This window comes from Lates calcarifer, linkage group LG4 (genome assembly GCF_001640805.2).
Source record: "Lates calcarifer isolate ASB-BC8 linkage group LG4, TLL_Latcal_v3, whole genome shotgun sequence".
NCBI lineage: Eukaryota > Metazoa > Chordata > Actinopteri > Centropomidae > Lates > Lates calcarifer.
Window position 1 is genome coordinate 21,172,653 of NC_066836.1, and position 27,389 is coordinate 21,200,041.

Here is a 27,389-nt window from a genome sequence, read left to right on the forward strand (position 1 = left end):
ATATACTTTACATATTTCCTCTCATTTTCATTTTCATTTTTTTGATGAATTTACTTTTTGTTTCTTCTTTGTTCTGATGGACAGTCAGAAAAAAGCAGTGGAAGCATATATATATATATATATATATATATATATATATATATATAGAAGAGAGAGAGAGAGAGAGAGAGAACATGCACACACATATTTTGACAGGACACTCACTGACCTAATGCATTATAGCTCATCACCTAAACCTAAATCTAATTCTAACACTGAAACCTAAAGGCTTTACCCTCAAACAGCCCTTTAGAGTTGTGAAAAATGTCCTCACTTTGCCAAAATGTTCTCGCTCCCAAGGTCTAAAACTCAAACTGGTCCTCACAAAAATAGAACTACACATACACACACACACACACACACACACACACACACACACACACACACACATCCAACCCACAAACTTTAACAACTCTTCTAGTGTATGCAAAGGCAGATGAATCAGTGCTCTGTGGTTGTGTCGCGGGGGGGAATACTGGCCACCCTGATGGTTTCTGCTGCTGCTGCTGCTGCCATTCTCACACACAGTCATGAAAAAACTGATGTGACTTCAGACCACGTTCAGCCATCATAAAAGGAATACACCACTGACAGATGCTCACAAATGGGATATTCAATGCATTTGTGCAGAGAGCACAAATAATTATCACAGCATAATGGATATTTTTCCACTAAACATGCAAAGACTGTTCCTGTACTGCATATAGAGTAATGTCAAAGCAAATGACTATACTGGAGATACAATGAAAGTAAAGGAGATGTCATAATTGCCAGTCCATTTTAGTCCATTCTAACTGTTCATCAAGAAGCCATAGTTGGACAGTTCTACTGTAAAGACTTAAGACTGTGACCTATTTTAAGCTACTAAAAACTAGTTTTTGACCAGTGTCTTCCTGACAAACAAAAAAACTGGAAACAGCAAAATGTGCAATATTTGTAACCCGAGTGGGCTGCTTGCTCTCACAACATCCACAAGTTTACCCTCACGTCACTTCTCAGTGCGATCAGGTGCCTCCTCGAATAGATCAACCCTGGAGTTCCAACAAATCCCCGCCGGCCTGTGCCTGTGTTTGAGGGTGGAGGTGCACTGAGGGGCAGCGGGAGGATTTGCGGAGGCGTGGTCCGCTGCGTTGCGCGTTGCTAAGCGCAAATTTGGCATATAAGCGCAAAATGAGCAGCAGTCCTATGCAGCCAGCGGCGCACTGTGGGACCTGAGGAATTCAACAGGTACCTATAGACATTTCTGAGCTCTCAGTCCTCCAGCGTGGACGTGCAGTCCGAAGGAGAACCGACTGCCTGCACTCATTATGTGTGATAGATGGAATTAATTGGAGCTGAACAGGCGTTTTGGCAACTGGAGTATTGCACCTGGGAGATATTTTGATCAGTTTGACGGAATCTGAAGGTAAACTTGCAGTATACTTTGTAGTGTCTATCCGTTACAAAAATACAGTATTATATATAGTGTGTGTCTGTGGTAATCAAGCAAGTTTATAGTAGCTATACTCTTGTTTTTCTTTAAACTATTCATATGGTACCACTGAAATATTTTACAGTATGGTTTGTTATGTGTGTTTTTCTACAGATTTAGGTGAAAAGAAACGTGTTTTCTTTCCTGTAGGGATCATCAAAACAGTTCATATTCCTATAAAATTAAAATACTGCAAGCCTCCCTGCGGTGCATGTCAGCATATAGAGTACAGTAACTCACGCATGCGCACTAAATGCCTGTGACCATCAACATAACGTGTGAAAAGTCAGTTTACACTAGTCCTACTATGCGCAGTGAAGCAGTGACCTGCAGATGCACTCAGACTGCTGAAAGCTGTATTAGACTTACTGTTTGAAGTGAAGTCCCCTATAATTACCGCATTATTAAACAGGGACAGAGGATAGATTCAGGGTGCCTTTGGGCTCTAGTGTAGAACTAAGAAGGAAGAAGATTAGTATGCACCCTGATGTAAATGCTAATGTTTATCTGGGGTTTGCAGAGTCCATGTTCTTTTTTAATGAGCAATGATGCAGTGAAAAATGATGTATTCAAACCTTATTCTCACATGCAGCAAGCAAACAGTCTGAGATAATGAAGCAAGAATTCAAACTAAAACTATTTTACCTCACCATGCATTCTCTCTGTCTGCAGGCAACAGAGAGTATTCTTCATTCTGCAGCAGTACTTTCCCAATCATGAAGAGTCCTCTTCCTTACCTGGGCTGGGTTAGAGCAGCAAGCTTGTTCCTGTGCATGACCCAGACTGTCCTGGCTATGGTGCTCACCAACTCCACACGTCTTGAGTCCATCCTGGACAAATACAGGGAGAAGGATGAGGAGTGGTGGAGGGCGAGGCCGAGAGGGAAGAGGGCCATCAGCGAGGGAGACATGCACCTCATTCTGGATCTGCACAACAAGCTGCGTGGTCAGGTCCACCCTCCTGCCTCCAACATGGAGTACATGGTGAATACAAGTGCACCAAGTGCACATTTAAGAATATTTAATATTACAGGGTTCTTGAGTCATTGAGAAACACAGAGAAATCATCTGGAAACACTGGTTTTCACCAAATATTGGAGCCAATGTTAGCGTAATCAGCTAGCCATCTGATAAAATCTGCTAGCAACTGACATAATTTTAGTCATAGCTTGTGACAAAATTGATGGTCACCAGCTACTAATTATGAGAGACCAACTGTATGATTTTGAATGGTAGTAATTTGCTAGTGTTACCAACAGCATGTGCAGTTGTGGAAGATAGTAAGGGGTCAGGGCTGTGTAACTGGTTAGTTCTATTGTGCTGTATTTTGTTCTCTCCGGTGTGTGTGTTTTTATTGAAGGAAATATAGAAAAATAAATCAGGATGAATAGTCACGAGAGTGTGTCCTTGTGACATACACAATAGATTTGACACAGGGTTCATTTCAAGTGACATATCAGAGAGGTTTGACACTAAACTCACTAGTCCTTTTGGGAGGAAAGCACTTATGTGACTGTGCAAGTGCAGCTCTGTCAACTAAAGACAGCAAAGTAGGGAAGGAAAGACAGAGGGAACGAGATCCGCAAGCCAAATCCATCGTCTGGCTAGCTCCTGCCTCCTGCCTGGCCTCACTGACCCTGGCCCAGATCCAGCTTTCACCCCCACAGTGTTGTCCTGCCCTCCACCTCAACCATCCTGTGCTCCCTCCCTTCCGGCCCCGTGTCTCCTTACTCTATCACTCCATTTCTTCTCCTGCTGACTCTTTTTCTCCCTGCCTAGTTCTTTTTCGCCTTCTTGATCTTCAGCCTCGCAAGCTCTCCCTCAGGCTTTTCTTCACCCTCCTCCACTTTCACTCTCTCGCTTCGCCTCCTCTCTCCCCATCCATCGCAGCTCACTCAAACCCTGGCCGAGACCAATGTTATCTTTTATTTGATCCTCCACGCATCTCATTTTGGGTGCCATAGTGGTGAATCTATTTCCAACATTTCGAGCCCTGGCGTTTGAAGTGCAGGGCACGGTAGTGTAAATGTATGTTATGTACACTAATCCAGTGTTTCTCTAGCAAGGGATACTATTACTGATGATAATGATGTGGTAAGGCAGGGGACTGATGAGGGCCAAGTATTTGGTCTTCAGTTTGCAGGATCGGGAGGCCAAAGGGGCTGCACTTCACTGCAGCTTTGACTCCTTCATTTCATACAAAAGTCCATTCAGCAAATGTCTGTAGAGCACAGTTACATCTGTTAATGTAAAGCACGTCATTTCTTGCCCAGCAGGTCTTCTTGAGAAATAGAGACTTCTTTAAGGGTTCCCATAATCACAGCCACTTTGTATACTGAATTATGAGCGAACCACTTTGTATATTTTGAATTACAAAAACAACGACTACTTGTTTTCTTCCTCAATATTTTTCTTTGCAAAGAACCTTGAGCACACCTCCTCAATCTACTGCTCTAAGAATGCACATCTTGAACTTGGTTCTGTAGCAGAGGTGGTCCTGGCATATGGCTGGAAACAGGTCTGTATTTTGGGAACTTAATGCTCTTTGGAATGCAAAAGGAGATTGGTAGTTGTTACCCCGACCTTTCTCCAAAGGCTGCTGGGCAGTCCATCTTCCCCTCTGCTGGATAATTGAGGGTGAAGAATAACAAGAACATGGAAAGAATAATGAGCTGGCAGAGATCATTAGTATCCAGTGTAGATTGGTTGCAGTGAAAGCTTTGGACTGATTGAAAGAGAAAAGAGAGCATGATAGAGTCCCATTCCTGCATACTTTACCTCCACTCACCTATGTGAAAGTAGAATTGCTTGTCAGTTTCAAAAAGTGTAAAGAAACTGTCACAACACAATGTCAGAAAAGTGCAGTTAGACAATAAAGCTCTTTGTCAACTCCTCGATCAAAGTTTGGACTCGAAGGAAATAAACTGTTTTCATTTCAAAAGCAACTTTTTAATATTTTCTGCGTTAGTACCCCAATATATCAGTTTGGTCTGCATGTGGCAAATAAAACCACTTGATTAGACTGTCATTGCTAAGATCATGTTCATAGTTTAAAAAAACAAAACAAAAAAACACTGACTTTAAGGACAAGCCAAACAATGAAGTGTAGTGTCAAAGTCACACAGATTTTAAACCCGCCATGATGTCTTCCATAAGGCTATGTCCAGACCGATATTAACTGGGCGTAAAGAAATGCAGCCATCTCAACACAATGTCACAAAACTCATCCTGTAACACAATATGTTAGCCAGGCAAATATGTGCAAGCAGGCAAGCAGGAGTTCAGATACATGTAGTTGAGATGCAAGATGAAAGTGATTGTTGCAATATTACAGAAATATATATTTATATTGATATCTGATAAGTCCTCAGATTCTTTGATTTGTTACCCCTAAGCCTCTGAGTATTTTACCAAACTGCTGTGTTTGGTCTGAATGCCCAGTAAAGGTCCCATCACACTTATGTCCTGCAAACGTTTGCTCCAAGTCCTATTCACTTAATCTGAAATCGACATAACAGACAAATTCGAGCATGTTTTGGTTGTTTTGAGTTTTCCAGTGATTAGCACTGTCATTTCCTGCTGAGGACAGTTTCCTTCCCCATATAATGGTAACAAGATTGGCTCAACCTGCAAAGTATCATGCATCTTTCAACTGAGAACAAACAGACAATAATGACATAAATAATGAAATGTGACATGATCAGAAAAGTCTCCCCAACAGCTACTATGCAATATACTGATTATGGAAAAATGCACTGTGACATGGCAAACATATAGGCCTCAGTGTTGGTACCTCAGTCACAGCTGGGTTGTGGCCGAATTAAAGAGTCTCCAACCAGCCCTGAGCAGTAAGCAGCACCACAGTGAATGGGAAAGAGTGTAACACTGACATAGTGTGTTAGCCTTACCACACATATGGAACACATTATGGTGGTCAATCAGAGCAGTTACAACTCCACACTAAATCATTAGCCTATTAGTTTTGACGTGTGATAGCTGTAATGCAACTAAACAGTATGCCAACAGCAGAACACACTGCACCTATTCTTCTACCTCCCCAACAGTGAATTAACTCTGCTGTAACATTTGAATTGCTGAGTCCTGTACCTACGGTCTGCTTTGTTCAAAACAAGAAGTGCAAATAGTTTTCAGGTATTTTGACTTTAATTGAGTCAAGTTTCTACAGTAAAGATGGCATCAAGTCCCCAAACAGAGACTCTCTGTGTTAGTAGTGTTTTCTGTAAGCCTTTTTTTTTCCTCTTGCTTGTTTTATGAGACCAAAACTTACTGGAAACATGCTATCAAACAACCACATAGAATAGTAGCACAAAGCTGCAAGTTGATGTGGTGGTGGTGATACCTCTCTGTTTTCCTTCTCTCTCATATGTGTGTCTGTGTGTAAGTCAACGAATGTGTGTGTTTAATAGGAGAGGCCTAGTTTTGACTATACTGTGTTAAATTTGCAAAAGGCATCCATACTACAGTACTTTAAAGTGAAGAGCAGTTTCATCTTTCAGCTTCACCTTGCCTCAGGTATGTATGGCTACCTTCACTTTAGTTTCAGTGGAGTTCATGGTAGTTTGGTAGAATGATGAGATATCTGAAAAAAAGTAATGAGTAGCAATTAAAGCCAGAGCTATGGTAAGTGGCCATTTTGCCCTCTTTATTCAGTAGGGTGGTCCAGAGTGGAGTTTAAGGTCTACAAACATCTGTTGCAGGCAAAGGTGCTCTGGACTCAGACACTGACCCACAGTTCTAGAGAAAACCTATATTACCAAACTTTATGTTTTAGCTGCTAGCTGAACGAAAAATAACCCTCAAGGTTGACCTTCCAGAGCCAAATAACCTTTTAACCAAGAATGTGTGTGTGTGTGTGTGTGTGTGTGTGTGTGTGTGTGTGTGTGTTGCATGTGCTCTCCAGGTATGGGATTATGAGCTAGAGAGGAGCGCAGAGTACTGGGCACATACCTGCCGATGGGAACATGGACCGAGCCACATGTTGACACAAATAGGCCAAAACCTTGGAGCGCACTGGGGCAGGTGTGTATGTCACATTAGTGTGTAATGTGTCAGTTGAATTGTTTAATCCAGCAGTTTTCTTTAAAATATGTTTTCATCTTAGACAGGTTTTCCAAACCTCACAGCATGGAAAACATGAAATGTTTGGAGAGGAGGCAAAGACACTCAGGATTGGCGATCTGCTGATATACAACATCATCGTGTATTAATATTGTATGGGATGTCTTTGTACCAGTCTGGTGTTATTTGCATGTGATTTAACAAAGGGAAACACAGTGGCCAGTCATGCATAATGCACTGTGCTCTGGCATGGCATCTCCCAAATCTAAAGGGTCAGATTTATCAACATATCTGTCCTGCTGCCTTCAGATGGCCTCAGGGATTTGAACTGAAACAGGAGCCTTTTGCATACAGTATAAAGCAGGTGTGGGCAGCAGATACTGTAAACACCTCTACTGGCTGGAGAGTGGTTAGTTAAAACAGCACGTTTAAAGTTTGAGCATTATTTTGTCATTGCTGCACACTTGCTCTCGTTGATAAAATCAGCAAAGTGAGATCTAAGTCTAAGACACATTTCTGCAATGTTTCACTAATTTAAAGCCAAACCCACCACACATTAACACAGGTGTGGTTTTATTTACTCTGATTAATTAGACCACTTTATAGAACTGTATGGGTTTGTACTGATCATGCTTAATTAATTAAATGCTTCATCTCACTGTTGTGTTGCACCTGTTTGGGTGTGACAGTTTACACCTCTATGGCATTAGTACATGATGTTTGTTGATTTCACAAACAATGATTGCTATTATAATTGTGCCCCAGTTCAGCCTGAGCTAGAATAACTGAAAACACCTGTGTATTTGTGCAGTGGCCTTTAATGGCCCATGGTAAGTATTTAGTTAAACACAGTATACCTGGAAATTGCTCAGTGTTTTTTTTTTTTCATTGTTTTCCACTGGAACAGTCTGGGGTGACGTGCTTTGCTTACGGAAACTTCAACAAGACAGTTTAACTCCTAATATGACATCAACCAACCAAGTACACAGGACTGCATTGATATGTCATGATATAAGTGACATGTCTTGTGTTTTTTGGTGACATTATTAATAGACATATAGATATACAGAAGTTTAGCAACTTTTATGTCACTTTAGGGACCGTCCTCCTACCTACCATGTCCAGGCCTGGTATGATGAGGTGAGATACTACAGTTATCCCTACTCCCAGGAGTGTAACCCACACTGCCCATTCAGATGTTCAGGACCTGTATGCACTCACTACACTCAGGTAAAAGGACTTTTATATGTATGAGTCTTTGAGGGTAAACAATGCCTAGGGGGAGTTTTCCTTTAAAAAAAAAAACACATTGCATTGATCACTTGATACACATCTCACTAGTACTACATTTGTTTTTAAACTTAATTTAGATTTGATAAATGACATAAATAACAATAACTAAAAGTAAAAAAAAAAAGAAAAAAAGGTGTTTTCTTTATTGTTTATGTCACTGTGAGAGCAACGTATCAAAATCATGTAAAATCATACTGTATGCATAGTTAACATTAACATGTGATGACCACTGACTGAATTCAGCTACAAGTTCCATCTAATGTGAGAAGACTGGATGCTTCACTGTGTTTGTGTATTTCAATTTCAGTTGGTGTGGGCAACTAGTAACCGCATTGGGTGTGCCATCAATGTGTGTTACAACATGAATGTGTGGGGAATGATCTGGGCCAAAGCTGTTTATCTCGTCTGCAACTACTCTCCACCGTAAGTTTTGATGTGCATTCAATAAGATATGATTCCTCCTGCTAAAAAATACAGATGTCAGCAGTAGAACATAAATGTGGTTCTCTCAGAATTGGTTCCTTTTTTAACTAGAATAATGGCTCCTGTTGTGTTTAAAAAGAAAAACACAAACAAGAAAAAGACAGTCAATAATTAATTAATTCACCAAAAATACACATTTCAAACTTAGCAACCCTTTATAAGATTTCTGAAGAGACCTGTTGACACCAAAGTATCAAGATTCAGCCTGTGCTACACTGACAAAGTGTTTCTTGGTCACAAAAAATAAATAAATAAAACATGGTTCATCAAAAGCAAAAGTGACTCAGGCTGTAAAGAACATTATTTCTTATGCTGCTACATTTATAGCTAAAGTGCAATTATATTTCTTTCTTATAAAAGATTCAAATACATCAGGAAAAAAACACAAGGGATGAACAGCGTCAGCTTATGAAAATGGTCTAATGTAACAGTTCTGCCCTTTAAACTGTGGCGAACTCCATATTATTTTTTCAGGGGGAACTGGTGGGGTCATGCTCCATATAAATATGGAGCTCCATGCTCTGCCTGTCCAGCCAGCTATGCCGGAGGCTGCAGGGATAACCTCTGCTACAAAGGTAAGTTTGGGTCAAACTTGTAGTTTTATGCCACTCTTTAACATACTTTGCATCTTAACAATTTATTGTCAGATATCAGTAGTTATATCAAAGTAGAATGGCTTGCCCTGTTTTGATCTGATAAAACTTATGGTCTATGAAATGACAAACGTCTGCTAACTTGGTTTCCGTGTTTTCAGACGGGGGTGTGGACAGGCGTCCACCTCCTGAGATTGAAGGAAAGCAACTACATCGAACCTGAACCCGAACCGGTAAGGGACAGAGAGCCCCAGCCCAGGGCCCAGTCACCAGACCCGTCACCCAATGACAACCTAGAGAGAGACCAGGTTGTCAGCACAGAGCAGATGTGTAAGAAGTGCTCCCATGATACTACACCTCTGAAAGGGACAATGAGGAATGTATGTAATACATTATTAGCAATAATAAAATGAGTTAGTGAAAAACTTCTGTTTGTCATTTTAGGCCAACAGGTTGAATGTGACATAAAACTGAGAGATCAGTGCAAGGGAACAACCTGTAACAGGTAAATGGTGATGAATGGACTGACACTGTGCAAATGATGAACATCAAGCAATATATGAAAAATCATAATACACTATATACAAGTATTACTTGTTGTACCTTGTTTCCCATACCAAGAATTAGGTTCAGTTAGCATCAGGTAATTTTCCATTTACAGAAAAAACTTTAGTTAGTAGAATATCATGTGCTTTTATTCCAAGCAAAGCCCCAGTCTAAAAATCATGTTACTGTTGTTCCTGTCTATAGATATGAGTGTCCACCTGGCTGCCTTGACAGGTCTGGAAAAGTAGTTGGGACTGGATATTATGACATGGTAAATAATCACTGACAACAGCTATCTATACACTGTGTTGTATGGTATACTAAATGATTATACTGATAGCTTTAAAAATGGGCTATTGTATGGTGACAGAATACAGCTTATGTTCACGTATACAAATATGTATCCACTGAAAATTCATTTCCTTTAAGTTATACCTTGCTGTACATTCCTATCTTTGTTTTTACTGCAGCAATCCAGTGTGTGTGGAGCTGCTTTACACTCTGGTGTTATTGACAATGATGGAGGATGGCTGGATGTGACCAGACTGGGCAGAAAACAGCAGTTCACCAAATCATACAAGAATGGTATTCAATCAATTGGGTATGAATCAGTCTCTGTATTTAGCTTTTATTAAGGAGTTTAGTTAATACAGATGTGATATACAGTATATTCACTCAACCAGTGATTCATGGCTCTTCACCACAGAGCATAACTTCATGCAGTTTTCTTTAATTTCACAGGAAAAACAGGAGTGCAAATTCTTTCAAAGTAGAGTCAGTTCCTGGTAAGGAGTACACAATCACTTTTCACTGTAAAGATACAGATGCATTATTGTCCATATGCAGAAACACTGTAGAGTCATTTTGCTTTGCCTTTTTTCTCCTAGTCAAGGCAGTAACATGTGATACCACCGTGGCACTTTTCTGCCCTTTCAAGAAACCTGTGCGTCACTGTCCCAGGTAACATTCTACTTTAGTTTTAGTCATGTAGAACACCTGGAACTTTCATGTGGACACTGTTTGAATTAAGCCACAATGGGCTGAGATATGACTCACAGTCATTTTAAGTAATAGATTTTAGGTATTTAGCTCATGTGTACTTCCAAATTCAAAGTAAAGTTGCAAGACTTGCTTACAGCCAGAGTAAGCAAAGATACCCTGGTTAAGCTACCCTGCTGTCCTTTGTGTGTATATTTGAAGTTATACCTTGACCAAGGTTATCAACTTTGTCATCTATAGTTTTGTTTTATTTACATTCCAACAACCTGTGGTTTAAATTTAACCAGTGAGCCCCTGTTCATATATTTCCACATTTTTGCAGTAGCTTGTAGGTGAGTGTGTCTTGGACCACATGTGGACTTACATACTCATTCATACTCATTCAGTTGGTTCTCAAGTCGCATAAAGCTGGTCTTGTCCACAACATCTGAGAATATTGAAAATCTGAACATTTTGGGCAATTTGGTCTGACTGGAACACACCAGGCAGGTTAAATACAGGAAGTTCCTTGCCGCCTCCCATCTGTTAAAAACAAGACCACACTTGGTCTTTGCAAACAGAAAGAATGTATGCGTTTATTTGCATATAAGCATGAAAGTGAGATCCGATCACAAGCGGTCACTCTAGAAGTCAATGCAGACGTATTCTAATGCCAAGTGTAAACTGACATACTAGGTTGTGCTCACTTGTAATCGGATCACCTGAGACATACATTAATGCCAGGCATTAACAGGGTCTAAGATTACTTTGTTACTTTGTATCTCTGCCTTTTAGACATGCAGCAAGGAAGGTGCTAATAATATCCTTATATCCAAGACCAGCTATGGAAATCTGATTTGATTAACACTTCCTACACATTAAACAGTCAGAACATATTTTAGTTTCAGTGTATGCACTGAAAATGTCTTATGACCTAACCTGGGCTCTCTTTTTTTCTTCAGGTTGTATTGTCCCAGGAACTGCTTGCGTGACAGTCGAGTCCGAGTCATTGGGACGAAGTATTACTCAGATGTGAGTTCTTGCATCATTGTTATAAACTGACCATTGCAAGTAAAGCACAGGTGTAATTAACAACATTAATGATGGCTTCATTCCATTTAAGTGCTCATGTAAGCCATCAGTTCTGCAACAATGAAATAAATGATAATAATTATAAAATAATAAAAGACAGCTTTAATTAGTGCTATTAGTTGCTGTGCATGCATGTTTTTTCTTGTTATGACACATTCACGTGTCTGTTGTGAAAAATATGATTGGCCTACACATCCTCTATCACAGCAGACATTTTGACTCATCACTGCAGGAAAAGCACATGCATAATAAAAGAGTCCTGAAACATGTTGTAGCCTTTATTAAGATAATTTACACCTGTGTATTTTCAGCCATCACATTTCAGAATGTTTGAAATTGTTACTGCTTCAAGGAACAAAATTATATTCGATTCATTTACTAATGGTACCATTATTCTGAAAGACATTTAACAACCCATCGCCAAAAAGACATCCTCTTCTTATGGCACACAAGTAGATCATTTGAATTTTTATAATTTTTTATAAATTTATGACAATGATAAATATTGGCAGCTGTCACCAACTAGACTCAAAGACCATGTTAACATGTACTGGCCTGTTGCATCCAGAAATCCGGTATCTGTAGAGCGGCCATCCATGCTGGAGTGATCCAGAATGAGTCTGGAGGTTACCTTGATGTGATGCCAGTGGACAAAAGGAGGCAGTACAGTGGCAGTTACCAGAATGGCATCACCTCAGAGAGGTATGATTAAAAATATGAAGTAGATACATATAGTTACTATATAGAGAATAATTATGTGTGTATCCAAGTATATATTTGGCTAATTTCATTTCTCTCTCTCTCTCTCCTTGCTCTTCTTCTTCCAGCCTACTGAACCCAACAGGAGGAAAAGCCTTCAGAGTGTTTGCAGTCATCTGAAAAACCACTCTCAAAGGGCAGAGTACCGTCAAACATGGCCACTTCACATCTAGCATACCCACTCATTATCATCTGACAACCTGCAATTACATTCACTCCTGCAGTAAATAATTTAACTTTTCAGCCTCTGACACTAAAAGTGTAACATGACTTTTATCAAGGCTTCCCTTTTAAGTTTGGTCATGATTCCAGAGATAGCTTAGCAAGTTTGGTAAATGATGGTCTTGGATGTCTTTTGCCTTACGTCTTTCTAAATCTGACCATAATAATCACATTGGGCTGTTATGCATCTTTTGCTGACATGATATCATGACATCCATGACATCATGTTTTTTAACACTTAAACTTGAATATACTGTACGCCACCAGATTTAGCACCACTCCAGCTGCCTCCCATGATTTCATGATGTGAAGGTCTCTAAGGAGGGCCAAACCAGACGTTAAGTAAAAGTACAAATAAGTCAGAATTAAATAGATAAATAAATCAATCCCAACTGATCCATGTTTTATTACACCAGCAAGCAGGATTTCTTTTTTCCATGTGCAGAATTAATCATTTATTTTTAAAAGGGTTGTTTTTTGTTGGGTGTGATCTGACTTATTATATCCCTAATATGGAGAACAATTTATTTTCCCTTCAGTATGCAAACTACTAAAGCTTCAAACTGTCCCATATTGTGCTAAAAACTGAGCTAAGAGACTGAGGCTAAAGCTGCATTTCCCCAAAAAGTCAGCATTCTCACCAGGTGATGATCTGTGCAGAGGGCATGGAAAATACAGTATTGCTCCCGTATTGCAGTGTTAGCTAATTAGTCCTAGTATTATGCACATGATAAGGAAAATATGAGACTGTTTGTTCCTGACTCCTCATTCTAACATTACCCTGTTTGATTGCTTAGCTCACATACAATATTTGATCATATTTTAGAACAATGTTTTCACTTTTAATGTTACAGGAGATTAGGCTATGAGGATGAGGAGGTGCCTGGATGTTGAGTATTATTTTCCTGTATACCGGGTACAGACCTCTGAATGTTTGGAGTATTTTGAGTTTTTGAGTATTGAGTGTTTCAGGCCACAAGAGTGCAAAGCATATTAGGCAAAAACCTAGTATATGGCTGGAATGAAATTGTGAAATCCTACCGCACAGTGGAGTGTCTCTCCTGCTGGGCTGCTGACAGTGTTGTCAGCTAGTGTTAACTTGACATAACACTGGTTGTTTCCGCTTTAGCTGTGTGGAGCTGTTGAGTACTGGAGCAGGCAAATAGAAACGAGTTGCAGTCCTTGATGAAGTAATAGAAACTGCTTGCTCCAAATCACTGTGATAGAATGACAGCCGATGTGAAAAGTCCCAAAAGCCAGCCAGTCAATAGTGTAACTGGCCATCCAACCCACTCAGTCAGTCATGAACATAGGGCTGGCCCTGCTGTTGCAGTCCAGCCAACAATATGCTTCATTATCCTCTGAATACATGAAGCTGTAGGCTCTCTGTGGGCCTGAAGTTGTAATGCGCTTATTTATATAGCTGGTAATTAGTGTGGTAACAAAAGGCGAGTAGGTGGGAAAAATGAAAATGGAGGTCACTGTTGGACTTGAGGGCAAGCATATGGCTATTTCATGGCTGTACGTACCAGTATAAGCAAACATACCAGTTTCAAACACACAAACATACCAGTAGAAACTATTCTGTTGTTTCTTTTTGGCCAGCACAACTCATAAGTAACATGATGTTACAACTGTTGCTAGTAATCTGTGATCTTTGTATACAGAGTAATTCATGTGCATGGATTTGTAACCTGGTGGATGCAATTGCCATTGAAATGTTGTGTGGGTATGAATCAGAGTACTGTGGTTGCAGATTGCAAAACTGTGCACATGGTCTATAGGTATTTTGGAAAAAAATATGCAAGTTGCAAAAGTAAGATTGGACACTTGCTGATAGGGGATATGTTTAGCGAGAGGCCAATTCCTGGGGAAACGTTTCTGGTATACCTACTCATCTAAGCTGTCTAGCAGCAGCATGTGTGTCAGGAGATAGAATTACATGTCGTGTTTCTGTTTTTATTATGATAAATCATGCCATTCACACAAGTAGCAGTTTATTTTATGTATTTAAATTGAAGTCTGGTTTGGGCCTCCCTGTATCTTCCCTTTTAATCACAGAGGTAATAGCAATAACAGCATAGCAACAATGCAGGCAGTAAAATGTATATTTCTGTACATAATAATGTTGTAAATAATGCTGAACACTATGCATGTATATGAAATGCGTGCTACTGTTGCCTTTTTCATTTATATTTCTAACACATCACCAGCAATACAAATAAAACAAGCTAAAAATAATAGATGGTAAAACAGCTTCTGCATGCAAAACATGTTTATCATTTAACCTTTTAATTTTATAAAGGACAGATTCTACCATCATTTCATTGAATTCATATATTTGTAAATATTATGTATGTAACATATTGTTTTATGCTGCATTTCCCAGCTTATGTTTACAGATTTATATAAATGGACCCTGGCTGGCCAGGAATGTGCATGGCAAAATTATAATTAAAATATTATTAAAATGAAGTTTAAATGTTTTTATTTGTTATTATTTCTCTTTGTATTAGAGAGTTGTGTCATAAAATCAATGAACTATACTCTCCTCTGTAGGATTAATGTCTCAGAAAATACTGAACCTGAAGTCTGCAAATCCCAAACTGCCAGCTTGACTCTGCTCCTCAGTTTACATTGTATTACATTACACTTGTTTTCAGTTTTTGCAGACATATGGTTGCACACATATGGAGTGGCCACATTGTTTTAATATCAGTCCATATAGCTCCCAGATAGCCTGAGGAATCTGGGCATTAACATTTCAACAATGTCTCAAATTCAGCTGTGGAAAAAAAAAACTTCCAAGTGAGGTTTCTTTCTAGAAAGCAGGGGGTGTTTCCAGGAACTGTGGGGAACACAGAGGAAGAGAAATCTGCTTGTTTCAGGTTCAGGGAGGAGATCTTATCCACCAGTTGGCTTGGCATGCTTAAAGTAAAAAGTCAGTTCAGACAGATGTCATTACAGTTTGCCAGCTGAACTAAACACATAAAGTATTCATGTCCTGTCAATCCAACATAGGATTTAAGTTTTGTTAATGCTGCACACAAACGGCTGAAGTAATACTTCTCATTTCAGAAGTGCTGATTTTGGATTCATAACATTTTGCATTCAGGGATTAAAGAGGTATTAGAAATAACAGTTTTCACTTCATATTGTATGGACCAGCATGATACATTACAGCATTTTCTTTTATATCACTTCTCATTTTTAGAAGAGTAAATAAACTTTAGTGTCAGCTCTGTGAGTTCACTGATTTTAAAGTGCTCAGACCCACTTGCTGTGCCAGTGACTGAATATACAAAGACCAACTTTGTGTTTTGTTTATCTCAATCTCTCAGCTTCCCAGGATGCATTTCCCCTACTTCCTCTGGACGGGCACAGATGTGGTGAGGCCCCATCTGTGAAGTCCTCGTCAGTCACCTCTGAACACACATTAAGAGCCACACACAGTCATAGAGAAAAGCACTCATGTACACAGAGACACAAATCGCCATCAGACAGACACACAAACACTCTCACAGTTACTTTACAAAACCATTAAACTAAGTAGGATGGGTCTGATGGGTCTGGAAACTAAAATATCTTTTCATATTTTATGCCAGTATTCAAAATCTTTGACCATTTTCATGACAAAACTGTGAACATATTATCAGTACTTGGTCACTAATGATTGCAGAGAATAAGGTTTACATTGCTCTGAAGTAGACATAACCTTTTTTCCTGAATGTTTATCACATAAAGCACCTATGAGCCAAGATTATATATGCTAACTGGGTTTGGGCCAGGTCTCCTTGAGAAAAGAGGCAAGCATCGCAGCGCTGTCAAAATTCACAGGACCTTGTTGCAGAGGCGGCCATTGGCACAGGACTCCTGTGAACTCCTCTGGTCAGTTAGCCGGCCTGTCAGTCAGAAAACAGTCACAGTCAGCCACCATGCCAGTCAGACAGGAGCGCATCCAAACATTAAGAGCAGGCAGGCAGCATTCCATCACAAACTCAGTTTGCGAGTCATAACTCCATTCGGTCAGACAGGCAGCTGGTCAGACAGCTAGCCATCCAGAGAGGCAGGTTTTTCAGTGTTTTCAGTCAGTGAAGCAAAGGCTTTGCAGTGGTTTGCAGGAATCTAGTTTCCCTTCTGATGGAAGAGTTCAGTGTTTTAAGATATATGTTAATTTGCTCTGATGCTGAGAGCTAGATGAGAACTCAAAACCAATCAATTCAACAGCACCTGAAGTTCACTTATTACCAGATTATTACTTATTATTATTATTACTTTTTAAATTTTCATTTATTTTTTAAAAATTTAAACTAAATCTTGGATGGATCCAGCAACTGGAGTCTCTTTTCTTTCCAGTATTTTGTGCAAAGTCAGGCTAGTGGACTCCAGGCTCATAGTTTCCATACAGACATGTATGTGTTATCAGTTTTCTGACCTAACCCTCAACAAGAAGGTATATTTGCAATTCCCTGTTCAGTCATTCTACTATTTGCTATTCAAAAGACACTAAATAATCTACTCTATAAAACACATTCACCCTGCAAAAACAATGTGGCCCAGACCACCTGTGAATGTGGTCTGAGCAAATGCATTCACATCTCTACCCAGAGCTGTACACTTGTGATCGGCTCACCCAAGATGCATGTTAATGCCATGTATGAACAGGGTGAGGCTAGTGAGTTTGAGAACAGAGGAAGGAAGGAAGAGGGATTGTAGTGGATGATAAGAATAATGTCCCAAATTACGACCAAGACAGAAGCTGCTAACTCTGCTAACTCAACTGGTACAATCAGAAGCAGCCCAGAGACACTCTCTTATGCAGCTGGGTTTGGAAGAGCAGCTAGTCAGAACCTTCAAGTCTCATAGAATTATCATTTTACATGAACTATTCAACACCCTACGATCTCTGCTGGTTCATCCTAATAACAAGACTCCCTTAAGGAGGAAGACTGGAGTGATGTATGCGATCACAAGTAGGAGTTGTTGGGTACATGTTGGTGAAGCTGTCTGATGACACCAGGCAACAACTAGTCAACATGATTCTTTTTGCCCAAAATTGCTCTAGGAGCCCTTGCATTTCCAATGTTTGATAGTAAAGTGGATGGTCAATACAGCACATACATTGTAAAGCAGTATCAGACAATGCACAACATTGTATTTGATATTTGTGAGCAGTATTTAAAGGGGCCCAGGTGCACAGCTAGAAATTCTGTGCCCCTTGACAAGAGAGGAAACACGGCCCCTTGACCTTGATGTGTTGAACTTAGCACAGTATAAACTGGCATCTTTGAGAGGGCCCCCGCTGAGTTCAAGGACATACTCTCCCCTCTGTGAGCCACACTTCTCAGCAAGCCCCTGCATACACTGAATGCTTCAAGTAAATTTGCACCAGGGGCAAAATGTTCACTCTCAAACCAAGTTAAAGTGAGTCACCCTACTTTGCTTCTATATTTTGCACATATACACATAACTGTCATCTTATGATTCTTTAAATAATACTAGTTACAGGCCTAGAACACTTAATCCATAACATTTAGCTGTAAGGGAAAGTATGAGTCTTTTCATAGCCAAATGAATAAATAGTCATGGCTGGTATTTGTGTAAGTCTAACAACACACTGCTGTGTTGCCAGTTTTAGGGATAAAACCTTTTTGATTGTGTGTGTTGGTCAGTAAAATACAGAAACGTCAAATAAACGTAGCAATTATGAGGGTTCCTCAGATGCAGTATGTTTGAAATTTGGACACAGCTGCTCATGCCAGAAACACACCGCCATTCGTGCATATATGTGTGCGTGTTTATGTATGAATACACCTCCACAGCTGGATGTGTAGTTCTGAATGTGTCCGGCATGTGTAGAAGTGTGGCACTTTCTAAATATAACTCATGCAATCACTCTCATGCTTTATAGCCGACTCCTCAGGCGGTTAACTCCTGGGTGGACACACACTGTGCATGTGGGCTAACAATCACTGCAGACATGATGAGAAGTCATGTCTATGTGTGTGTGTGTGTCTGATGGTGTTTGAGTGTGTGGTTGGACTTCCTCCTCTCAGCCCTCTGCCACTCATAGATTTAGACATTGTTATTATTTTAACATAGTTAGCAGCTGTGTTTTGGTGGCGAAACATGGTAATCATCTTCCCATTGCTGGGTTTTCTGTTGGTTGAGGAGTATTTATAACTGTGGAGTGTTTCACTCTGCGTTCTCATGACACAACACAGAAGTTTTCTCAAAGTCACAGAATCAGATTTGGTTAATCCAAGGTCCATTTGACCTAACAGAATTATGTGGAATTACTCATCCTGTTCATTCAACTAAACATAAGTATTAAAAAAGTCACCAGTGTCTTCTAACCGTGTAAAGACAATAAAAAGTTTACAAAAGGAGACAAACCAAATTGAATATTGTTACTTCATATGTTGGTACTAAATAAAATGCTATATCTGCGTATTTAAAGGAATAGTCTGTGCCAAGTGCCAAGTGGGATATGTCAGAACTTTCAGATAAATCAGCCTTTTCCAGTTTAATCATTGCAACATGGAGACTGACCTAAATGAAATTCACAATTTGTAATTACAATAACTCTGATATGGCATGAACATGGCATAAATATATAACTACAGCAGGAAGTACAGGGAAACAGCTAGTCCGACTCTGTCCACCTCTAAAGCTCACTAACACATTATATCTCTGTCGTTTAATCCATACAAGAACCAAAAGGCATCATGAAATGATTATGACAATGTGTATATCTTCTCAAAACAAAATTGGTAACTGGAACTCAGTATGTATCATTGCACCAGGTCAGAGGTGATTACTGATGTGTATAAATAGGAATAACAAGAGGAATGTGTCTGAAAAACTTACTCCAACTTTATGTATGCAACAGTGTATTTTGAGGCACCTTTGATTATCCACTTTATGAAACTTATTTTCAAATGAGTGTCCAAAAAAGTTTTCAACAACTTTCTACAGGTTGCAGTAGGAAATAAAGTTACTGCCAAATCTCTGCTCACTCTACCAGAAAGTGAATGGGTGATGAGAGGTGACAGAAATATATCAGACAGATATCTCACTCAGTTGTACTGTTTCTAAACTCCCTTAACAAACACTTCTATTGCACTGTGACCAGTTAAGGGTGACTGTTCAAAGTAGGTAATCTTACACCTTGCTCAGTGTGAGGCACAAGTTTCCTGTCATGCTTGTCTTGTTAAAAGCCATAACTTCCTTATTCCTTGTTGTGTTTTTGGCCTCTATACTACCCTGTACAAAAGTGCCTACATTCAGCCACAAGTTTGTGATTTCATACTCTCATTTTTTGTGCTATTCTGGAGGTATCAGTTCATCTACTTTTTCATACTCCTTATACTGTCTTTACTTCTCATTCTCCACCTACAGACTTCCTCTGCCTCCATGTTTCACTCACCTCTTTTCTCCTCTGTGTCTACACTTCTCAGTGACAGTACAGGGGTGGTTTGTCTTGTCAGTTTTATTTCAAGAGGCTCACCCATTGCAGATTGTCCCACTGATTTGATTGAAAACAAAATTCTACGCCTTGCTTTTTTGCAGCTTGGAAGTATTTTGAGGGTGGTGAATTTTGGCTTCACCAGAGTTCCACACCTCCCACCCACCAAACACACTCACACACACATACTGATCCCAAACTCAAATTATGGCCTTGGCATCTCCTCCCTCTCCTCCTGTTTTGTTGGTAACCCACATGCAGACCTCCAGTGCCAGCAGAGTGTGGCTGAGGGTCACTGTTCCCCACAGTCCCACAAGATTCACAGACTTTCTTCTTACCCCCTGATCCCCTACTGTCGGTCCCCCCACCATAGAATCCCCATCGAAATTTTCCGCTTGTACCAAAAATAGTTGTCTGACTGCTGGCCATGCTTGCCTGGTGCCCTCCTGTCGCTGACAGCAGGCTGAGTACACACACTGAAGATGAGACTATTTTCATCTCAATAGTTATGAAAATCATTCATTTGTTGTTTTTGGTTTATTTTTTTCACTATAATGAAACAACATTCAGTTTTTCTGAGAGTGAGTATGTGTATGTGAAAGGGAGAGGGGTTTGAGAAAGAGGAGTATGAACATAAATGAAAATACTACTGGGTGTTCTGGGCATTGCTGCATGTAGAGCGGGCATGTCCCTAAAAAAAGGTGAGGGATGGGGACAATGTAGGCACTGTATATGATCCTCAGTGCTATACAGTGTGCAGCTTGACCAAAATACCAAATTCCTAATTAAATGAAAAGCTAGAATTTTAAAATAAAGATTATATGCCGCCTGGTGTCTTCACAGCACTCATAAAGAGAGGAAACCAGAGAGGAATGCAGTAATCTTTTGCCACTAAAGATTTTCATGTTTAAAGCTTGTTTTTTTTTCATTTTGATTTAGACGTTTCTCTGATTCATGCATGTCAGACTTCAGGCTAATTAACGTTTACTGTCAAATAAAAGTGCAAGCTTCCTGCAACATTAACTTAACTGCAACAATAAATTAACTGTGTCACCAAGCAGAGGTTCAACTCATGGACAAACCATATAGACAACTTGACAGTAAAGTCACAGCAGTGCCTGTACTTCCTGCGTCACCTGGCCATGTTCAGGCTCTCCCCATAGGTGCTCAGGACATTTTCTTCAGGTACCACTGAGAGTCTCCTGGCTGGTAATATCATGGCATGGTTTGGCAATGCCACAGAGCAGGACTGCAAAGCCTTGTCCAGAGTGGTGCACTTAGCTGAGCCTTACTATCTCTGGTGTGCTTTCTAAAACTGTTTGTACCATGTGTTCACCTCTCTGAGAGAGGCCCTGTGCCTCCTTTCATGAACTCTGGAAGGAAGTATAGGGTCCGTCTGTGCAAGCACAACTGCTACAAATAGTCATTTGTGCCCCTGTCAGTTAAATTTATCAATGGGCAACTCCTGCAGGACAGACAGAACAGCAGGAGCAGGTTGTCTAAGATAATCCTGACACACAGAGTCAAACAACCATTCAAATATGCTCATGTTTTACTTCTGAGCCAATAAACCTTGCACTGACATTTTCATTTTCAGGGCAGGTTAGTCATCAAAGAAGCTGTGAAACAAACAACATACTGTATCCTCACTCTGAAACAAGTTAAAATTAATGACAATCATTAAATAATTGTTTCAATTGTGGAGTATATCTAATTTAATGTTTATTCATTTGCATGTAACTGGTTGGTATTAATATTATTTTATTTCTCTCTCTCTCTCTCTCTCTCTCTCTCTCTGTGTGTGTGTGTGTGTGTCACTGCTGTTGTTAACCAAAAGTCTGCTGCTGAGAAGTTTTAGATTGCACATAATCAAATAAAGAGTAATTCAACAATAATAACAATTTCATGAAAAAAAGCTATATCACCAGTGTTATTATTTAATCAAATAGACAGTTTTCCATGACATAGCAGAAGCTTTTATTGTTTTTAGAGAGCTCTTGGATTCTTTGGGGATAGGTATATAACCTACAAAGATTCAACATGGAGCCATTTGTCTTAATAGCCTCTAAGTTATTCAATGCTCAACAGGCAATCTGAAGAAAACTTAATTAGATGATATGAGAAATTAGGAAACTGAAGCCAGTCCACTGACTGAATAAAAAGTGCACCCCAGCCCTGATAAACATAAGTCCCTTGCCATGATATTGCGTTTTTTGGTCTGACAGTACAGTGCAGGCAGTTGAAATTTATCCCCCGTGTGATGACACGAGAGGTCGGCCAAACCCTCCAGTATGTTTGCGCAGCTACCTGGTTTCGAGAGGGGGAGTCAGTAAACAGGTAAAAATGCTACAAATAGAATCTAGCCACTTAAGAATATAGTCTTGAGGGAGGGCAGCCTGTTCCCGGGTCTGCGTCAGCACTGACCTTTTTGCTGTTTGCTAAAGGGATTTGATTTCACCTCTACCTCTCTTGCTTTCACTTTTTTTTAACATTTACACTTAAGCTGTCTGAGGAGTATAAAGTAGCAGTTTTGTATGGGAAGGAGAAGCTGTGGCAGTTCAGTCATGGGCTAAGTGATATCACAGCAATGATAAGCTGATTCCAGTGAGGAAATGTTTGGCATTTTTATACAGTGTAGTGGGAGGATTTGCATCTTTGATATCTATTAGCAAGCATGCATACTAGTAAATACATACATCCACCCAAACATTTCACTGGGAGGTCAGAGGTCAGGGTCAGCACAAAATATGGTTTGAATGCCTTGCTGAACGCACTTGTTATTACAAGTCCTTAAACCAATAAAATATTATGTGGACCATTGCCCAAAACCATTTGCAATCATCCCCCCACTAGTTGCCTACAAACTATAAATATCTGTCCCTGTGAGTTTGACAGTTTTGACATTAACCTAACATGCTTCACTTTCTACCTAAACTTTACTACTTTAACCTACAGCACCCTCTGCTGGCTTTACATGGACCTCACTTGTTGCTGTTGGTATGTGGTAAAAAAAAAAAAAAAAAACGTGTATAATTTCCTTTAAAAACTAAAGATCTGGATGACATTAAGATCCATAATAATATGAGCCAGTCTCTATATAAGTCTTTAAGGTACAGCTGGTGAGAAAAAGAGAAGGAAAAATAATATGCACAAGTTCACTATTCACCACCTCCTAAACAAAGCTGAGCAAACAACAATTTTGTTTTTGTGGCTTTTGTGGTTGAGAGATTTTCTGATATCAGGCCAGCTGTTGAAGGGGTGTCTGCAGGTTAAACATGAGCCATGTTTTCTTTAACATCCAGTTGGCAGTGCTGTTTATCAACTACTTTTAATGCCATGCTGTATTCCACATGAAACTATTAGAATGTTCAGCAGTTTTGGAATATAGGTCTGGGAATGGATAATCAGCCTTCAAAGGGGCAACAACATCTGGCCAACAACATCTGGGCAGCCTGTGTTTCAGAGATGAAGGAGATGGTTTCCTACATTCCAGTTTTTCACTGTAGGCTACTCAACTGAGTGTCATTTGGTTTCAGTTTAAAACTGTGTCTCAGTCACACAAATAGAGAGATAATTAAGGAAAGTTAGTGGTGTAGTATGTAAGCGTAAACACACATACACACAGTCCGTTGCAGTGTGTGCATAATGGTGAAATCACTTTAAGTGCATCTGCCAAATCATGATTCTTGTATTCATAGTGATATTGTCATCTTTCATCGATTTCAGATATTTGTGATAATCAAATAACTGATTGATAATTGATAACTGATTCAATCCACAACAAAATAATACTTGTTTAACAACAAAGAAAAACTCTTACGAGCAAAATACGGCATTTTAATGTTTCAGTTATTCTGTAGTATTTAAGGGAAGGTCTAGCTAATCTATTCTAAACTAAACTAAGTTACAATAAAATAAAATACGGTAACCTAAACTAAGCTAAAGTAATGGTCTAGCTAAGCTCAAGGTCATACTGTATGAATATGCTCAAAGGTAACAAAAGCTAGGGTAAGGTAACGCCGAATAAGCTTAGCTGGCCAGAGTAGAGAAAACCTAGCTAGGTGTAAGGTGTAAAGGACAACTCATGGCAGAGAAGCACTACCTTTGTGAAGTACCTTGCTGTTCAATTGTATTCTACAATTTCAACCTAATTAAAAAAAAAACAATACATTTTTAAATGAGTCAGGTCAAATTTACTATACCACTGTACTGAAGTGTCCAACAGAAATGAAAAAAAAAAAAAAGTAAAAAAATTGAGGACACTAAACTGATACATGCACTAATACATTCATACTGCTATATACTCACTCTCTATTTCTTGAACTACTGTAATATAAAGGAAGCTTACAGTCCGTCAAGATAAATGCCCTCACTGTTTGGAAAACCTTGCTTGAGTGCCAATAAAATGATCATTCCCACAAACTGAAAACTGTTCTTGTTTACTTGTGTCCATTGTTATTCAAAGCTCAACGCTTTTCCCCTGCGACTGTCTATTGTAATCTATGCTGGTACTCAGAATACAGAGGAAAGGTAGTGTCCTAAGTTTTCAAGGTGTTTCCTTTTCTGGCACAATGCATATACGCATGAGAGCATGTGGTGCCATTCTATGCTGAACATCAGCACTTCACCACTACCCATAATACACTGTGGGAAAGGTGACACCCATTTTGTTTACCTGGGGCAAACCAGAGACGGAAACTTCCAGTCTGAAGGGAGATGAGGAAACATAACCAAAGCCAAATGAACAGAGAGGAACGGACCTGGCTGAGTTTGTTCTCTTTTAATATGAGCCAGCTGATTCTTTTTTTGTCAAAGTGGATTTTGTAAATACTTTGAATACTTTTATACTATTACTTTTTGGAGTTTGTTTGCTTACCTTTTTGCATTACAAAGGTGTGAGTGAGAGCAGTGGAACAGTCAGAGTAGAGGGAGGAGCTGCAGGGTTCTCCATGTATGGACTGCAGCTCTGTTCATATGGTAAACAGATGGTCACATGGGGCAATAGTCTTGAAGCAGTGGGGAGAAAAGGGAGGGAAATGAACAAGGAAAGAGAGTGAGGAGATACACCGAAGGACTTTGGCCTGCCCCATGTGCAGGAGGCGGCACTTTCACCCTGAGTTTAAGACCCATGGGATCACATTACAAAAAGAAGGGAAATAACAGATTTGAAGTGAGAAGAGAACCATGTTGTGGTTGAACTGAATCCTTAGCTTTCCTCACTGGGGTCCCAGTAGGGCTCTATTTCTTTCATTTGACTCCCTTTAGAAACTTTTTTCCTCTTTACTGTGGGAGTGAAAGTTCATCAGCGAGTGCCATCCTGGTCACGTCCTTGTCACTGGAGACCTCTTCATACTTTCTTACGTGGAAGTAAAAATCCAAGATGCCCACCAATTTCACTGTAGTGCCAGTGGAGGATTCAGAGGATGCCAGCAACAGCGCGGGTGCAGCTGAAGGCAGCAAACCTATCAGCCTGGGCAAAATTTTTGGGGAGGAAGTCGATGAAGACAACTCAGAAGAACCTCACTCAGGTAGGAGTACGCTACAAGACAAAATATCTGCTTCAGCTTGTAGACAGGGAGGTCAGTTTTTAATACCTTCTTATTCCTGTTTGGGGTCATGGAGGAGCTGGAGCCTATCCCAGCATGCACTGGGATAAAGCTGAAGGTTAAAATGTGTAAGTTTGATGCGTCATTGTATAATTAAAAATGTACAAACGTAAGAACACTTACACAAACAGTCAGATACACGTTATGGCAAGGCAAATGCTTTACACAACACATGAACAAACACAAACTCAGTCTTTAAGTGTGACACAGTTCAAGTTACAACTTGCAGGGCAGCTTGATTAGTGTGCTAGGCAGGAGGAACTGTGTGTTGTTGTTACTCATGTCAGTGCAACCCTGATTGATGGTTGGGTTCTTTGCATCATCATGGCTGTAGTGCAGGGCTGTATGTCTATTATAATAGAAGTATATAGACAAAGACAGTCTACAAAGACTGGAGGAGTTGTGAAACATGGGTTTCAAGTTTTTAAGCTGGCTGTAATATTGTAATTGTATACATTTAAGGGGGATTATTTTATCTTTATAAAATAACAGAATGCCACAACAAAATCTCAACTCTCTGTTCCATTTTGAATTGTTTGCCTAATAAAATTTAATTTAATGTTGATTATGAACAGACCATCTTTATCATATTCATCTCTGTTTTGGTAGGTGTCTGTCTATTTAATATAATAGACCAAGATATTATTCACTAGTATGTACATGTAATACATCATACATCATCTACACCACTGGTCAAAAGTTTTAGAACACCCCCATTTTCCTAATTCTTATTTAAATTTAGGTGGTTCAAGTCCAGTGATCATCTTTAGATGGTACAAAGAGAAGCAGTAAACTGCCCGAGATTTAAAAAAAAAAAAAAAAAAAAAATTTTTTTTTCTTATAGCTTTGCTGTAGCAGTGGAGGTAAATGAAGTATTATTACTTACAAGCCGTCAGTATACCCAAAGGCTGTGATAGAATAAACTGTGACACTAATGCATCATTAGAACAATGCTGTGCAGCAGGGGCTAGTACTGTATATAGGTATTAGAAAAGACAAGTAGTAAAAGAAGAGAGACAGGCCTTACTTCCTGGCAACAATAAACTAGTTACATTATTTATCCAGTGTAATAACTGACTAAATTGACTTAAAATGAATGAAATAATATCAGTAACATGTAAAATGGGCATTTCAAACTCAGAATAGACCAAACACAACTTGAATGTTTTGGCTGATAGTCCCGCGTTCAGTGTTATGTATAATACCGCTTAACAATTTAACCTTACAACTATTACAAAATAGGAGGGTGCTGAGCCACTGAAATAAACTGAAAAACTAAAAATATTATCTGGGAGATGCTGAAAAGCTCCATACATCTGACAGAACCCGCAGAGTTTGGTCATAATTCTCTGTGCATTTTGCACTGAGTGATTCCTTTCACAATACACACAAGTCACCATGTCCAGATTAAACAGAGTAATCTTGCCTCTCTACTATGACAGGGATAGAAAAGAGGTAAGACAGGGCAAGTCTGACCTGTCAAGTATCAAATCAGTATGCTCTGTGTTCAGGCAGCCTCACTGTGAGTTTATAACCTATAGGAATGTTGCAGATCAGACGTTCGGCTCCAGTGATGTGATGGCCCCATTTATCAGTTAGTGTATTGCCCCTTAAAGATGATAAAGATAATGAGTTGTAAGGTTTATACCACTTTATACAAGCATTTCAGGGGAAGCGATGAAGTGACTTTAGAAAATTATTATGATGTGATGTCTTGTCGGCCGTTCCTTTTCTAATATTTCTGCCTGTGTCTAAGTGTGT

General features: G+C 39.5%; 2 protein-coding genes across 6 annotated transcripts in view; both read left to right on the top strand.

Annotated features, from left to right (window-relative positions):
• Positions 1-2,193: 2,193 nt before the first annotated feature.
• On the top strand, positions 2,194-14,992 carry LOC108896654 (cysteine-rich secretory protein LCCL domain-containing 1-like). The gene is given in 15 exon segments (XM_018695876.2): positions 2,194-2,493; positions 6,431-6,549; positions 7,686-7,818; positions 8,189-8,304; positions 8,839-8,939; positions 9,119-9,156; positions 9,158-9,287; positions 9,402-9,462; positions 9,708-9,774; positions 9,974-10,104; positions 10,245-10,288; positions 10,391-10,463; positions 11,444-11,513; positions 12,142-12,275; positions 12,401-14,992. Coding segments are annotated over 15 exon segments (1,536 nt in total). The 5' UTR covers positions 2,194-2,226; the 3' UTR covers positions 12,453-14,992.
• A 9,707-nt stretch (positions 14,993-24,699) lies between these two features.
• The window catches only part of LOC108896660 (solute carrier family 12 member 7), a 28,647-nt gene continuing 25,957 nt past the window's right edge, over positions 24,700-27,389 (top strand). For 4 of the 5 annotated variants that reach the window (XM_018695882.2, XM_018695883.2, XM_051070173.1 and 1 more), the window contains exon 1: positions 24,701-25,550. In XM_018695882.2, coding sequence (XP_018551398.1) covers positions 25,403-25,550 — 148 coding nt within the window. In that variant the 5' untranslated portion in view covers positions 24,701-25,402. Of the gene's footprint in view, positions 25,551-27,389 lie in introns of all 5 variants that reach the window. The other variant, XM_051070172.1, reaches the window with a different exon arrangement.